General features: G+C 40.0%; 1 protein-coding gene across 2 annotated transcripts; it reads left to right on the top strand.

Moving 5' to 3' along the window:
* Positions 1-343: 343 nt before the first annotated feature.
* Positions 344-17,025, top strand: LOC144062417 (gap junction alpha-3 protein-like). Of its 2 annotated transcripts, XM_077583792.1 has the most exons (5): positions 344-639; positions 2,986-3,047; positions 8,723-8,811; positions 8,944-9,494; positions 12,595-17,025. In XM_077583792.1, exons 3-5 carry the CDS (start codon positions 8,743-8,745, stop codon positions 13,376-13,378), a joined length of 1,404 nt encoding a protein of 467 aa, XP_077439918.1. In that variant the 5' UTR covers positions 344-639; positions 2,986-3,047; positions 8,723-8,742; the 3' UTR covers positions 13,379-17,025. The 2 variants fall into 2 exon arrangements, with proteins under 2 accessions (XP_077439918.1, XP_077439927.1); XM_077583801.1 differs by lacking the exon at positions 2,986-3,047.
* The last annotated feature ends 559 nt before the right edge of the window (positions 17,026-17,584 follow it).

The following is a 17,584-nucleotide window of genomic DNA, read 5'->3' on the forward strand; positions in this document are numbered from 1 at the left end:
TTCAACAACAACAAAAAGTCTTTCTCCAGGTTAGCTAATTTAACATGGTGTAGACAAAACCGATTTGAATTGGAAAATCAGTCCGAATCCTACTTGAAATAGAAAAAAAGAAGAGTAGTGATTTTTGGTAGACTTCGTATTCATTTCAACAAGCTTTAGCTAAAAAAGATAATAATGTGGGCGCACACATGCTTGAACTCACTCCGCTCTCCTACACAGCACCACACATGCCACCCACCCTTAGCCACACACAACACTAAACCCCCGCCGCCCCCCCCTTCCCAGCCCCCACCACCCCGTGCACCCCCTACGCGGGGGCACACTATGTGACAGAGGCGGATGGCCTTGGCCACGCGGGACGCAGCCGCTGCGCTTGGCCTTGGTGGGACTCGTCGTTCCACACGCGCCTTCTTCGCACTGGACTTGCTTCATTCCTTCTTTTGTTTCACTTAAACTCTCCCTTGCTCTTTCAGCCAGTCTCTCTCTCTGTCTTTGTGCCCCCCACCCCACTCCCCACCCCCCATCCCCACTGCTCATCACCCCAACTCCACGAGTGGTCGCCTCCTACCCACCTGAGGGAGAAGAAGGATTGGAGAAGACTCGCTTGGGCAGATGTGCTCGGAGGAGAGTGGGAAGAAGGTGGGTGCAAAGTGATGCTCTTGTTCAAAGTGGGAGGGTGGAGGGTGGAGTGTGGGGTGGTTACCCAGCATATCCCATATTGACTCACTTATTTGGTCATGGTGATGGAAAACATAGATTTGGGTTACTTTGCACAAGCTCTTAGAAGAAGAGTTGAATAATTGTGAATAGACTGAGTGAAAACCATTCAAATGTGCCACACAACAAAGTTTTAATGATAATCTTGACAAAAAGTTAAATAATCAAGCAACTTTTCCGGCCTAGTTTTTTATTTAGACTACAAAGATTGTTTAAAAAAAAAAAAAAAAAAACTTTTACAAATCAAGTCAAATGTCAAAAATTCTCATAAAAATCAGAAAACAGATCTGTATCACTTCTAATCTCCATATATATATATATATATATATATATATATATATATATATATATATATATATATATTAGGGGTGTGGGTGTAAACGATATGAGTGCATCCACATTGCATCAAACTCTCTCAGACTGAGCGGTACCATGTCGAATTGAACCAAATCGTTACACCTTCAAACTGAACCATCCTTGACTCCTTTCACAAGCCATTTATTGAAAACAGTATTGAATCGTCTTTTTTTTATATATATATATATATATATATATATATATATATATATATATATATATATATATATATATATATATATATATATATATATATATATATTAAAAAACAATTTGGATTTTCAGTTTTGATTTAAAAAGATGTGAGTACATTGAATCGAGTGGAATCGAATTGTTTCACTTTGAAATATATCTTAGAAGGAAATGTCAGAGTTATGGTATACTGACAAGTTCCTTCATATTGTAAAATGAAAACAAGAAACTCATTGCAAACCATTCCAAATCAATTTGTGATCCCATGGAATCGAACAGAATTGTTCCACAAAATAAACCGTCCTTGAATCGTATCACACGACGAACAGGTGTTGATATATGTATCGTATGGTCTTGTATTGCAGAGATGCACACAAAATATATATCATGAGTCATGTCATAAATATTCATTTGTTAAGTAGTTAACCACTAAATATGAGATTGTACTTTGTGCAAAGCCATACCATTTTGTACATATCTTTATGTATGCAAACTTCTGCATCTAAAATCTTGTCATGTTTACATCCACCCTTTAACATGGACCTGATCCGATCACACGTGCACGTGCGCTACCTCCATGTGAGTCGAAGTTGAACCGAATGTTAAAATGAGAGGTCAGCTGCTTATCTTTAATTTTATTTATTTTATTTTTTTTGGTGTGCGTGTTTTTTTGGGGGGAGGCCCAAACAGTCGGCCAAAAGTTAACCATTTGACTGTTTGAGCACAAAGACCTCTGCGCCATCAATAGCGCACGGCACGGCTGGGACAATGTCCATCTGGCAGCTTCTCTATTATGCGTCAGGGCGGGTGGCATTTAGTCACGTGAACACATCATGTACATGTCCGTATGCAAATCACTCACAATCGGTGGCAAATGTTTAAACAAAAAAAATATATTAAGAGTAGGCTTTTAAATAACAGCCAACCGTATGCACTGATACATTTGCATCATGATGTGGATTTATATGTGAACTTGTATTGCCTTTATTTAAGAATTTTTTTCAGGCTCCTCTTAATTTGTGTCTTTTACCAAATCTCTTTAAATAATTTGATATTTAATTCATATCATTTCATGTAACCTTTAATTCTTGCATTATCTGATTCTTCATATTTTGTCATCAAGATTCGTGCATTATTCCTGAAATTGCCATTTGTCGTTTTTGTGCGGTCTTGCTGACTAACAAGCAGCAAAAATGTACTGTATAAACAAAATATATTGTGGAAGCCTTGGTCAACCTCTGACAATTTGGTGGATTAGACATACTGTAGTAGAGTAGGCTACTGTAAGTGTGTGTGTGTGTGTATGTGTGCGTGCGTGTGTGTGTTTGTGAATATCAGTTGATCCCAGGCAAACATTTGCCCTCCTCAGCATTCCTGGGATGTGATGAGTCCAGCATTCAACAGGGACAACCTGTTATCCACTCATTGACTTCCCACAGATGGCCAGCCATTGTCCAGCGGCCGGCCAGCCCTGTGGCGCGCGCACCCGCACAAATTCTTGCAAATGATCACATGTCAAGTCTGGTGTATAAAGTTAATTTGAAGGCAGTACGCATTCCTGTTAATTGGTGAATTGTTCGCCAAATGAGCATATGTGGTGAAATGTAAAGACCCGATTCCCACACTTACACAGGCGCCCATGTTTGATTTGAAAGAATATTTGGCATTTAGTTTGTACGCAAATGAACTGATTGTGTATACTTTTTTTTCTCCTTGCAGATATCCTTTTTCTTCTGCTTTCTAGTCCATGGATTTATCACTGGCAACGCGACGATATTTTAGTAAGTTTTGCAGTTTTATTTTCCAAACATGCCTGACCTAGTTGATCTCAAAGAGGGGCAGTTGATTTGGGGCAAAATTACACAACCAATTCCTTTGCACGAATAAACCAAGATGGTAGACACCTTCAGTGTGAAAAATTCCAATTTTGACCAACACTGCATTGTACATCTTCATAAATACCCTCGTCTTGCTTTATCGTTTCAATATGATCAATTCTATACTCTGCCATTCCAAAATCTTAACTCCAAAAACATAACACAGTATTGCAATTTGCAAGACTCTTAAACTTCAACATTTTATGAATCCAGTTTAAATAGTGTCAGTAGATATCCGGACGTTGACGTCACGCATCCCAAAATGGCCATTAGTGCAACCATTTTGGCAGCATAGGGAAACGCATCTGCCACTTTGACTAAAGGGGAAACGCCACACTTTAACAATGATTGACAGCTGTTGTGGACCAGCTGCCACAACGAGAAGAGGCACAAAAAAAAAGGATCTAGCATGCTCCAAAAAGAGGAACCAATGCGTAGCCAATGTTACACTTTGTACATGGTGGCTAAATCAGCACAGATGCTAACTGTTACCACACGCGAATATTGTGGAAATAATCAGTTTCGTTCATTTGTGCCGCTATGGTTTAACAGATATTACACAGCTGAATTTAATAACTGACCAACACCATAAAGAAGACTTTTTAAGGTATAAATGACGGCGGCTGCAGACGAATTAGCTGCTAAGATGCTAACGTACATAAATAACACTGCAAGACTTTAATGTACAAATTTGTTGCGCTTTTGTGAGATCAGATTTGAAAGTACTCACCAGCAAGATAGGAGGTAATTCCACATAGCGGCGTCGCCGAGTTGTAGAAAAGCACTAGCTGACACTTCATCGCCAATCCAACATGTCCACCTCCGCATGCATATCATCTCCTTTTCATCAAAGTGACTGTCAATGCTCTTAGGTGGAAAGTGGACGGATAAACGCTAGTTTTTGCCCTCTTCACCGTTGTAGATGCTGCGCCGCTACTTTCCTGCCGCAGGGGGGCGTGTTCAGAGAAAGTCACGTGACGTCAGGATCTCTGTTTTAGGGTATCTTGTCATTAACTTGGCTGGTTCTACTAGAGCGAGGTGTTTTGAATCTTGACTATCGTGTAAGTTGGTTGCCTAATATAAAATCAAGTAGCACCCCTTCACAAAGTTTCACTCAAGTAATTATTTCATAACCCTGTTCAATGTTTCACACAAACAAAAATGCATTCCTTTCCACTCGTCCACACAGTTTCAGAAAAATTTGGTGTAAAAAGTAATAACAGGATTATAGAAGGCAAACTAATAACCTAAGTACGTAGTAGCCTACTTAAAAAAAATACATGTAATATCATTGTAAGCCACTGTAACGTAATGAAGTTTAAAATTAACATATTGCAGAAACAAAGTGAATTCTAGTTAAAGAAATGTTTAAAAACAAACTGTTCTTAAAGATTTCATTCAAATGTAACAAAATTTCAATACACCTGAAATGTACTTGGGCAAATATCCTCTCGTGTACCACTAGAGCGTGCCCACATGCTTTCCAAATGAGACACTTGCAAATAGGCAAACACGCCCATCTAAATAGGCTCCCGCTAATGCTAGCAACCTAGCTAGCAGCCTTAAATCATCACGTCAGGCGTCTGAAATCTTTCAAATGCCCTCCTGTACCAGTGTAAAGACAGACAATTAACTGGAAAAAAAACAGACAATTAACTGGAAAAAAAACAGACAATTAACTGGGGGAAAAAAACAGACAATAAACTGACAATAAACTTTATTGTAAACAAAATAAGAAAATGCCCATGAAAACACCTAGCTAGCATTTCTCTCAACCATCAGCAGAGCGCAGAGGTCATCTTAAAATGATGAATTTAGCATTCAAAGATTACGTTTTCGATCAAACCTGTCAAGACAAGACAAACGACACTCCAACTATACACTCCAACGATGACATCTAACTTGAAGAATGTAAGCTAACATCGCAATTTAGGTACAGTATTCGGTTGCTTAAACATGAACTCAGTTTTGCACTGCAGTGATAAGACATTAAGATAGCAATATAGAGATTGAAACTGTAAACGTTAAGAAAAATGTTTGTGAATGCATCAATTTAGGCATGAACATACAGTAGATGCCCCTTTGAGTCAGTTGCTACGGTACGCGAGCGCCTCCACCATATTTGATGTGGCAGAAACGCCTGTAAGCTAATGCAGTGTAATGTGCTGAACGTCACAGAGTGACAACGTACAAAACGCACAAAGATAACCTTAGACAACATAGGCTATGTAATTTTGAAATCTGGTGATTACATGAATTTAATCCCGTATAAAACATATTTCTATATTTATTATCACGTTTAGTGTTGTAGCTGTAAACAGGCATGTTAGAAAAGAAGAAACACATTTGACATAATGTATTTGTCATAATATGAGGATATAAACATTTTATTTTATACTGTAAATAATTTTTAATTTTGCTTTTAAAGTTTTAAAAGCACTTTGAAAAAAAATGATCATGTCAATGTCATTTGTAATTGAGATTTTGTATGATCGTCTTAAATCAAGGACTGACGACTCAACATGCTTGAAATTTGCTTCAGTTGAAATGTTGGATTTTTTCCACAGTAACTTTGGACTTGCTTGCCTTACTTGCAACACGCACATTGTGACTTTCTCCCACTTCTGCAATATCTTCCGTGCCGCGGTTATGTGGCATTGTGTACTGTTGAATTGATAACTTGCTTCTGAGCGATATTAGCCTCAACACGCTATGCTAATCAGTAAATAACCAGCCTCATATTTCTGTAGCATCGTGACATGAACGTGCATGGACTAGCGATGTTTGGTAACACTTTTTCAGAGCAACGCCAGTACGAGTACTCAACTCGAGTAGTCACTGATACCAATACCAAGTAGCCTACCGGTACCACTAGTACTTTATACCCCCCTCCCCATCTCTCTCTCCCAAAGAAATCTATGACAGAGAATTTTAAAAAAATACCGTTTTTTTTTCTTTCTTTTTTGAGCTCAGTATTGTTCATTCGATTTGACATCATCATTGCTCTCCTTTTTAAAAAAATAAAAAATAAAATTAAAAATGTTTTTTTTCTCTTTTTTTTTAAAAAATATATATACATATATATATACATATACACGTATATATATATATATATATATATATATATATATATATATATATATATATATACACTTTTTTTTGTACGTGTATGTGCATGTGTGTGTGTGTGTGCGTGCGTGCCAGCGTGTGTGTATTCATCAGTTCACCTAAAGCCCATTAAAAAAAATCCCATACTAATAATATAATGTAATTATAAATTGCCAAATGCAGAAACATCAATGTAAGTTATCACGATGTAGTGGCTCTCGCTAACAGACAGAATTAAGTAACCAGAATTAGGTTAAAAAATTCTATATATGTAGACCATGTTTCTATAAATTTTGATATTTGGTTTTTATTTGAGGCAGATATTTTTTCCATTAAAATGTGATTTATGAGGAGGTTAGACCATTGATCGATATTCAGAGTTTGTTTATTTTTCCAGTTAACAAGAATTGTTTTTTTTGCGATAGTAAGGGCTACAAGTGTAGATTGAAATTGTTTATGTGGTAAGTCAGTTGTTGTTAGGTCACCTAGCAAACACAAGTTTGGAGATAAAGGTATCCTACAGTCCAAAATAGCGGAAAGTTTTTCTAAGACTTTAGTCCAGAAATACATAACCGGAGTACATAACCATAAAGCATGAACATAAGTGTCTGTAGTGTTTTGTAAACATTGGAGACAAATGTTGGAGTCTGAGAGTCCCATTTTCTTCATCATATATTGAGTAATGTATGTTCTGTGAATAATTTTATATTGGATAAGTTGTAAATTTGTGTGTTTTGTCATTTTAAATGCGTTTTCACAAACTTGAATCCAAAAGTCAGATTCCGGTGCTATAGACAAGTCTGTCTCCCATTTCGAGAGGGGTAAAGACATTTTATCAGTATATGAAAGTAACTTATATATTTTTGAAAGTTTTTTTGTTGTTGCCGGAGAAAGCTTGTTAATGTCTTTAGCTAAAACAGGCGGTTGGAGCGTACCCCGAAGTGTTGGAATTTTTTTCTTTATCATATTTTTAACTTGTAGATAATGTAAAAAATGTCCGTTTTTTATATTGTATTTTTGGAGCAAGGATGTATATGATATAAACATATTATCTGCGAAGAGATGGTGGAGATGTGTAATTCCTTTCTGCTCCCACACACCTAAATAAAACGGTTGGTTGTTAAGTTGAAAGTCGGGGTTATGCCATAGGGAAGAAAGCCCACAGGGCTCCACTTGGGCTTTTGTAATTTCTAGTGCCTTCCACCAGGCAGTCAGGGTGGCGGAAATCATTGGGTTTTTAAAACAATTATGTTGCTTAATCGATGTTGTAATAAAGAGTAAATCTCGAAGTCTGAGGTTATTACAATCCTTCTGTTCTAGTTCCAGCCAACAGTTAGTGTCTCTGTTGGGTTGTGCCCAAAGAACGATATATTGTAGCTGGTTAGCTATATAGTAGTACATAAAATTTGGTGCCTCTAGACCACCTTTGGATTTACTTTTCTGAAGAGTAGATAGACTAATCTTTGCTTTTTTTTTTTATTCCAGTAAAATTTTGTAACGGCTGAGTCCAACAAATGGAACCATTTAGCCGTAGGTTTAAATGGAATCATTGAGAAAAAATAGTTTATTTTGGGTAAAACTTTCATTTTAATGGTGGTTATTCGTCCTATTAGAGAAATAGGAAGAATTTTTCCAGCGCTCCAAGTCACTATAAATGTTATCCAGAAGTGGAGAAAAGTTTAAATTAATTAAATCAGTTAATTTAGGGGAGATTTTTATGCCTAAGTATTTTAAATTACCTACAGGAAATGAGTAGTGTGGGTCCTGGCTTGCAGGGTTCCATGAATTTTCTGTAATAGGTAGAAGTGTTGATTTTGTCCAGTTAATAGAATAATCTGATAAATGTGAGAATTTAGTCATTAAGTTAAATACTTCCCCTAACAAAGTAGCCGGCTTTTCTAAATAAAGTAAGATATCATCGGCATATAGATTAATTTTATGTTCTGTTACCCCAGAGTGAATTCCTTGAATCCTTCTTTCCTGGCGTATGGCTATTGCAAGTGGCTCAATAAATATTGCAAATAATAAAGGGGACAGTGGGCATCCCTGTCTTGTGCCTCTCTGTAAAGTAAAACTCTGAGATATAATCCCATTAGTAGTAACTGTAGCTTTAGGAGAATCATATAATACTGATACCCAGTGGATAAATGATTTCCCAAAGCCAAATTTATTTAAAACAGCAAAGAGGAAGGACCAGTTAACTTTGTCGAAAGCTTTTTCTGCATCCAATGATATAATAATGACGCCAGTACGAGTACTCAACTCGAGTAGTCACTGATACCAATACCAAGTAGCCTACCGGTACCACTAGTACTTTATACCCCCCTCCCCATCTCTCTCTCCCAAAGAAATCTATGACAGAGAATTTTAAGAAAATACCTATTTGATGATGATTCTTAGCGTTGATACAAACAATCTGAACTTGTTGAACCGCTATCCAATATGCTTACTACAGACTAATTTCTGTCCAGGTTAAAAAAGCGAGTGAAGCATGGGTGACTGGAGCTTTCTGGGGCGACTGCTGGAGAACGCTCAGGAACACTCCACTGTGATAGGAAAGGTAACCGATTGATGACTCAGGACCGTTGTGTGTTCTCTCTTCAAAACTCTTATCATTTCATGTGACACATCCAAAAATGTCCTTCCTTGCTTGTTCTGTGTTCCTGATACCTTGTGGTCCTTCCTCCCTAAGGTTTGGCTGACCGTCCTCTTCATCTTCCGTATCTTGGTGCTGGGCGCAGCGGCTGAAGAAGTGTGGGGTGACGAGCAGTCCGACTTCACTTGCAACACTCAGCAGCCCGGTTGCGAGAACGTTTGCTACGACGAGGCCTTTCCCATCTCCCACATGCGCTTCTGGGTGCTGCAGATCATCTTTGTGTCCACGCCGACCCTGATCTACCTGGGACACGTGCTGCACATTGTGCGCATGGAGGAGAAGAGGAGGGAGCGGGAAGACGAGAACAGGAAGTTGGGTCGGCACCTGGAGGACCACGACCCCCTCTACCGCAATGGCAATGGAGGAGGCGGTTGGAAGAAGGAGAAGCCACCAATCCGCGACGAGCACGGCAAAATCCGGATCCGCGGGGCGTTATTGAGGACCTACATCTTCAACATCATTTTCAAGACCCTGTTTGAGGTGGGCTTCATCCTGGGACAGTACTTCCTCTACGGATTCCACTTGAAGCCGCTCTATAAGTGCCGCCGCTGGCCCTGTCCCAACACTGTGGACTGCTTTATATCCAGGTTAGTTCTTTCATAAAAACCTACTGTAAGGATGTTTGCTTGTGTATCTACAGTTTTTGAAACATCAACCTTGATTTCCTTACTCTCTGATAATCAAACCTTAGCAAATTGCTATGTAGTAATAATTTGTAAAAGTAATCAGCAATGCCACGCGTTACCCTAATATGACCACTTTTTCAGTAACAAGTACTGTAATCTATTTCCAAACTCATAATCAGATGAACGCTAGCCTACATAGCCTATGTGTTCTTATTACTGTGGTGAGGGTCATTCGCCCAAGAGTAGTCACGGCACTTCAGCTTTCTGAAGTACATTCTTTTAAAAAGTAAGCAGCAGGAAGACATACAGGCAACTAGCATAGATGGGAAATTCAGGTCCACAAAGTAAAAACCCTGCCAAAATCTGGCTTTAGCCGCAGGTGCTTCTACTCAATTGGCAGGTAAACGAGCTTGGCTGAGTAGAAGCACCTGTGGGCTGTGGCTACAGCCAAACTGTGGCAGGGTTTTTACTTTCTAGACTTTCCCATCTCTGTCGGTAAATAATTTAATAACAAAGTGAGCAGGACATGTGCTAATGCTACAGTGAAACACAAACAAACAAAAAACAGCTGAACAAAGATGATTAATGTCCTCCAATGTGGACACAAGACTCGTTGTCCATGAGAATTTAGTTCATTTTGCCATTTTGTGTGTTAGTGAGCAGTGTGTGCGCACGGACTTATACAGTATATGAATATATAAGTCAGTGTGTCGTAACCAACAGTAGGCTGTTATGTGCTAAGTTAGCATGCTATGCTAAATCAAGTGTTACGTTAGTGTAGCGAGTGGTATGATAAAGTGTTATTGAACATCCCTGGCTAGTAGCCTATGATAACATGTATCCTTGTGCCTTACGCAGCTGTTGAATGGAACTAATAAAGTAGCTTGTAATACAACTGAGTTACTTTTACCAAGTAACTGAATAATTTTTTAAACACGTAATTAGTAATCACATTATTTTTTCAAGGTAACCGTGGCAATAATGAAAGGGGGGAATTCAGACATAGAAGGATTCCACCCGATAGTAATGATACAGTATGTTGAATCCTATTACAAATCCTTTGTTGAATCCCTTGGATCCAGAAATCAGTGTTGCCAACTCCCCAGTAAGGAAAGTAGCTATTGGCTGTCCTAAAAGTCGCTAGAAGTCACTAAATGATGTCATTGCCTAATTTCCATAATTGGCAATTTGGATAATAACATCGTGGGAGAGGCAACAAATGAGTAAAAAAAAAAATACACCCTAAAGAACACCAGAAAAAGTTTTCGCTTTTACAAAAAAAAGGCAAGAGGCTAAAGTCACCAGATTTAGCAAGAAAGTCGCCAAGTTGGCAACACTGCCAGAAATTCCGCATTCGGATGATTTAAAAAATAAATAAATTTATGCTTAAGATCCTAGTTAGTAGCTGTTCAATCATCATTTCTATGCTCTTGGTTTCTTTCATTCACAGCATACAGCACATTACTGACCGTGACACCACTAGCTTTGGTAATTTCAGTTCTTGCACAGCAGTCATTTTGACTAAAGTCAATAATAGGATCGACCCAGTTTAATTTGGATTATAACAGAAATACAAAACTGGATTCTGTAAAATACCATAGAGAGTTGTTACTAGTGAAGAATGTAGCAGATGTGTAGCTTCTTAGTCATCCAGGTCATGGAAATTGAGGCAATTGGACTGTTTAGTTGAGACTATAGTTGCCTCAACTTTTGCATAGAATAAAAAAAAAAAAAGATAAGTTGGGCATATTACATATTAGATACGGAACAATAAATATAACTTAGGCTTTTGCCTCATACCTAGTCTGTAAACAAACACAGTGCAGCTCAGTTTCTGGCTATCAGATGTCTTGGTTTGTTTAACAGCAGCTTTTAAACAGTCTTAAGTCAAACTATTGATGTTTCACTTTCCTAAAAAAAAAAAACAAACAAAAAAAAACAACAATACAGAGGCACTACTGTATTGTTTTTTTTTTTGCGGTTCACTTATTGCAGATTCATTCTATCGCAGATTTTTATTTGGGTCCATTTATGTTGCTATTTTTGTCCTTTTTTTGGTAATATTTAAGTAAATAAAAACAGCTCTTTCTTTCATTCAACACAATCTATAACATGTTTAAACAAAATATAGAATATTTGGTAAATCCCATCACCTGGGAGCCGTTTTTAGCACAGATCCCAATTACTTGTATACATTGCGTCTCATTCCTACGCCCCCCAGTGCACTGCAGGAGAAGTAGAAAAACAAGTTCATTGAAGGCAATTCAATTCAACAGGCTTGTTAAATACTACTTTGCAGATATTCACCGCGGAAAGTGAGGGAACACTGTAAATCTATTCATGTTTACACAAAAGAAAAACGAGTTTTGCATTTTGTTTCCGTACGGTACCAAATGTGAACTGAACCAAGGTATGTGCGCAACTATGATGTTTTTTTGTTTGTCAATAAATCTTTTGATTATAAATGTAGGCTACTGTATGTGTTAGGTTTTGGAGGTTTCCCTCTTCCAACACAAGCTGATTCCAATCAGCAGGATCGTTATCAGGCTTATGCAGAGCTTGCTGATGAGCTGATCATATATCAGCTGTGTTGGAGAAGGGAAGCATGCAAAACCTGCAGGACTGCAGCCCTCCAGGACCGGAGTTTGACACCTATGAATTAAGGCAGAGGTGGGCATTGAGGGCTGAAGTCCTGCAGGTTTTGCATGTTGCCCTTCTCCAACACAGCTGATATATGATCAGCTCATCAGCAAGCTCTGCATAAGCCTGATAACGATCCTGTCGATTGGAATCAGCTTGTGTTGGAAGTGAGAAACCTCCAAAACCTGCAGGACACCGGCCCTCGAGGACCGAGATTGCCCACCTCTGAATTAAGGGAAACTGGGCAGTTTCCCGTGGCACACCTGATGAGCTCTCAAGGCACATCAATGTGCCCCAAAACACTGGTTGCCAATCACTGGTGTAGAGTATAGCTAAAAATACAAATCTAACGATGGTTACATGATTTTTGTCAATTTTCCCCTGTGCCCTAATTACTGTTCTTCACCATGTGTTGCTGCAGGCCGACTGAAAAAACGATATTTATCCTCTTCATGTTGGCGGTGGCGTGCGTGTCTTTGGTCCTCAACCTGCTGGAGATCTACCACCTGGGCTGGAAGAAAGTCAAGCAGAGCGTGACTAATGAGTTTGTCGCCGACAACGAGTCCCTGCTGCTGGGCGCGGTACGAGCCGGAGACGCCAAGACCCTTCCCGAGGAGGTCAGTCCACCGGCGCTCGACTGTTTGCCGACGTACGCCAGCGTGAGTGTGGTGGGGGGCAGCGGGGCCGAGGGGGGCGGCGACAGTCCCGCCGAGGCGATCTCCTTAAGTCCTGATATGGCCACGGGTTCGGTCAAGATGGACCGCACCTTGTTCCACCCCGATGACCTCCTGTTACAGTCGCTGCCTGCTTCCTTTTACGGCGGAGTCCACAGACAGCTGACGGAAGAGAAGCAGAACTGGAGCAACATGGCGTTGGAGCTGCAGGATGCCGATGGGAAAAACTCCCCCGGCTCTTACCCTCCTCCCTCGCCTCGAATCTCCTCCTCCTCCTCCCATCCGGAGGAGACCATTATAGCCCCTCCGCCGGAGTCGCAACACTCCACTTTTCCCACGCTCCCTTGCCACGCTCGCCTCTACCTCCTCTCACTGGAGGAGGCTTTGGCAAGTGAGGAGAAAGCGATGCCGAGTGACGACTTCACTGTGGTGACCAAAGCGGAGATGCATCAGCCCCCCGACATGCACAAGCCGAGACGGGTGAGCGAGAGCAGCGGCGCCAGGGCTCGGCCTGACGATTTGGCTGTGTAACCACGGCGACGTGAGCAAAATCCAAACTAATAGACAAGGTGCCCATCAATCATCAGCAACAACACAAAGAGACAAACTCCAGCAAAAGTCTGGACATGACTTTAAACATTTACTTCCAAAATGGCACTCAGAGCTGACCTCCGCCAAGGCCTAACGATCCTACAGTGAAGCCCCACTTATTCACAAATTTATTAGATTTGATGACTTCACGCCATCTTGTGTCAGTGCCAAAGAACTATGTAGAAGTGAGTTGAGGATTTTCATTTAGACAAAAATAGTGCTTCGCGGCCATCTTGCGGCATGTATCGGTAATTACAAACAGAAGGGGTTCACTGTCCACCTCCGATACGGAAAATGTCTGAAGAAAAATGTGCACCTTTATCCAGATTTGCGCTATTTAATGCGTTCTTCCTTGGCCACCGCTACACAAGGTCCTGTGGAAATCAGTTGAATAATTTTTGTGCACTACTGCTAACTAGGAACCTCCTTGGCGGAGGCAACTATAAGCTTCAGAGTTAGGTTAGCAAAAAAAGAGGAGATACAATCCTAGTCTATACTGTATTTTCTTCTGGAAGGGTTATTTAAATATTCCCAACATAAAAAAATAAAATAAAATAAAAAATAAGATCAGGGTCTCCTTTGTATAATCTATTCTCAAATTTTGCTAAAAGGAATACAGTGCAGAAAACATGGGACAGATGTGAGCTTCACATTCAAAATGTCGTAGTGAATGTTGGCATGGCACATCTGTAGCCTTTGCCAGGTTGTTTGTCTTGACGTTTAGCGCGAACGTGCTACTGCATATGATAAAGTGAATGTGAATGATTACGGAACAAAAAAGCGCAAAAAAAATCCCCATATTGTAGAGCCTGTTACTGCGGTATCATTATGTTAGCTTTCAGCTAGCTTCGTTGCCGAGGGAGGTTCACATAATTAGCATAAAGTTCTCGACACAAATGTGAGGGATTTTTGTTGTTGTTTGCAATACGAATTTGTTGGGCCAGGGTGCTACTCCTGCTGCCCCCTGCTGGCTAAATCTTCACAACCACGAGATTTGACCCATTTGTAATCAACGCGAAAGCTCTCTTTCACATCTGCCTTAATATCAAAAGCAGTTCCTTTGTGAACCCGCCACAAATTTCTTGACCATCATATAAGCACAACACACATGCCAGACTTTGAGTATTGGCTGGTGCTAAGCTAAAACAAGCTAATAGGCTACACACATACCGATAATCGGGCCTATTTTAAGTCTCTGCCCCCTCTTCTGATCAAAGTTAGCAAAAGTTCTCAACTGTCTCTAAAAGTTTATCCTGACTGATTATCCTGGGCATGCAATATGAGGTGTGTCAAAAACGTTACAGGACTGGTGTCACAACATCTATTTTAAATACAAAATACAAATGATGAGTTTTCCCTTTTAATGTAATCCTGCAAGTGTTCTATTTTTATAGACTCTGCTTACGGAAATGCTGGCGTATCCTGATGCTTGGACCACGTCTAAAAAGTGGCGCTGGTAGTGTAACGCCGTTTTGGTGAATTTGATCGGGGCACAGGCAGATAGATTCCGAGCTCATAGGTGTCAGATGTCGAATTCAATCCACTGACAATGCTCCAGATCTCTGCGTCCTTTTCAGCACTGAGATGTCTCCATGTGAGATGTGAGAGTGAAACATTTAAAGGGAATGAGCAGCGCCGCTTTGATTACTGGGGTGAGCTGTGTTCACCCCCACAACGGCGCCTTTTTTTGGGGGGTGGGGGATAATCCGCAAAGCGTGCGTCTGCAGGTCTAACTCGCCTTCACACAGACTTATGATGCACATTGCTCCGGATATGCATTGGCCATTAAAAAAAAATATTTTGGGCAAGGAACTGTCAGATGCTCGGGGCTTTGTAAGCAGGCGCGAGGTGTCCTGCCACAACTCTGACCTCTTCTCTCACACGCGGGACCCTTTTGTAGACAAGCTGGTTGATCGTCTGGCCCATATTTAAGTGGAAAACTCCTAGTCTGTAGTTTGGGTTTGAAATATATCTTCTGTGATACCAGTCCTGGAACTTTTTCTGACAGACCTTGCAAGAACAATAAACGCTCACTTTTTTCCCCGCTCATTGTGTGGCAGGTCTCCAACATAAAAAAAATTTAAAAAAAGTTCATATGTTACAAATAAATAATTGGGTGTAAATAAAATGTGTACACATCTTTAGTGGATTATCCAGTGGAAAGACTTAAATTCTTCTATTTTCATACATGCATAATTAACACACAATTTGACAGAGAAGTTGTAGAAATGATAATGATGATGATGCAAATTGGACTAATTTGTAAGTTTGGGAGCGTAGAGGCAGCAGTATGGCTTCTTCATATTTGTCTTTTGTGTCTTTGCTGGGAGAGACACGAAGACAGGTTTGCACTTTGTTTCTTTTTATTGATCATGATGGAGCTGGACGGCCCCACATGGGTGTGTTGGATTTGTGTGTATGTGTTCATTAATATTGTTTCAGTGTTGACACAAACACATCTCTGCTGTTACATCAGGGTCAAATATAAATATGTATACAGTATAAATATATAAGGAGTAGAGGCTATTATAGGTCACTCAGCGTGTGATGCAGAATTAAAAAAAATCTAAGGTTTCTGGTTCTGTTTGGAGATTTTTCACTATTCACAGTAAGCGGACCTTGGAAACAAACAAACAGCTCCAAAGGTCAAAGTGTAGGTCATAAAAGCAACTGTTGAAAATGGAGCGACGTAGCTGAGCATCTCCAAACCCAAATTGGCTGTTTTGGTTGGAGGACTTGTTGTACATTTTCTTTCTCATGCTTGTGTTTGCAGTGTGTTACAGAACTGTTGACTTCCTTCTAGCTGTTCTGTATAGGACGAGTTTCATTTTCTAGACTAGCCGTAGATTATCATTGTGACTTTTGGGTTTCGGGGTGGGGGCCGGGGGATAATATCTTTTTGTGTGTTTGTTTTTTTACCAGATATCCCATGTGGATTTTTATTATTTTCCTGTCCCTCTCATGAATTCCTGCCTGTCTCACACAGTTTCACTCGCAACACTGTACACAACGAGATGAGATGAGATATCCAGCTAGCTAACTGGCTAGCCCTCTCTCTCTTTTAAATTAAGAGATCATCGTGGTTGAGGGTGACGTGAAGCCGTCTCCCCCAACAGTGAATGAAACCACAAGATTCTGTTCTTCCAGCACTTTGAAAATTACAATTCAACCAAAAAAGACATACTGTTTGTCTCTAAACTGGGCTCATTTTACTAAATGTTAGCGAGCTGTTTTCTAACCTTTAATAAAGGATTGCACATTGACTTTGTAGCCCGCTATAATTAGGGTATGATGATGCTAATACAAACACAAAGGATTGTCTTAGAAGAATTTAGAAATGAAATTTGCAATGATGGAGAAATTCATCTAAAGTGACTGTTCTTATTTTGTTGTTATGTGTATGGATCAAGAGACTTACAGCTTAAACACATGTGCCTGAGGGACTTCCATGGCAAAAACTGTTAGTAGGGGCAAACCCTGCTTTTAATCCACACTGTGTGTGCGTGTTTGTGTGTGAGTGAGAGAAAGTCTTTCGATATACGTTTTTGTTGAAGAGCATGTTGATGTAAATGTTCATTTACCTCAGATGTGGGGGGAAAAAAAGTGTTACTCAATAAACTTATTTTGTACCGTTGCCCGTCTGCTTCGTTTGTCGCCGGTTTACATTATGCGTGGATCAAACGGTTTGGTGTGCGTATGTGTGTCTGTGCGTGAGTGTGAAGCCGTGCTGACGCCAGCACTCCCTTTATTGTTAGTGAAAGTCACAGGGATTTTAATTGAACAAAAAGTGTGGAGGGAGTGAAAGGGCCTTGAATGCTTGCTAACGCCAGCATGACCTCTGGACTCTTGATACTGAATGTTGAGCTCATTCTTCAACGTTTACCAATGTAGGTTGATGTGATGTACAGTTTAAGTTAAACCACTTAGCAGTCTCACGTTCCTCAATACTTGCGTTGCTATTTCAAACAAAATCTCAATTCGCACGCATTTATGGCTGACTTGTAAATTGCAGTGGTACTACAACTGTTATTGTTATACAATTGGAATTTTGCCTTGCATGTTTTCTCCATGCCAGCTTGGGTTTTCGTTTCTCAGTTACAATGACTTCCAATCACATTTCAAAAACATGCAAGTCTAAAAAGAATA

Source organism: Vanacampus margaritifer, chromosome 1, assembly GCF_051991255.1.
Source record: "Vanacampus margaritifer isolate UIUO_Vmar chromosome 1, RoL_Vmar_1.0, whole genome shotgun sequence".
In the NCBI taxonomy this organism is placed as follows: domain Eukaryota; kingdom Metazoa; phylum Chordata; class Actinopteri; order Syngnathiformes; family Syngnathidae; genus Vanacampus; species Vanacampus margaritifer.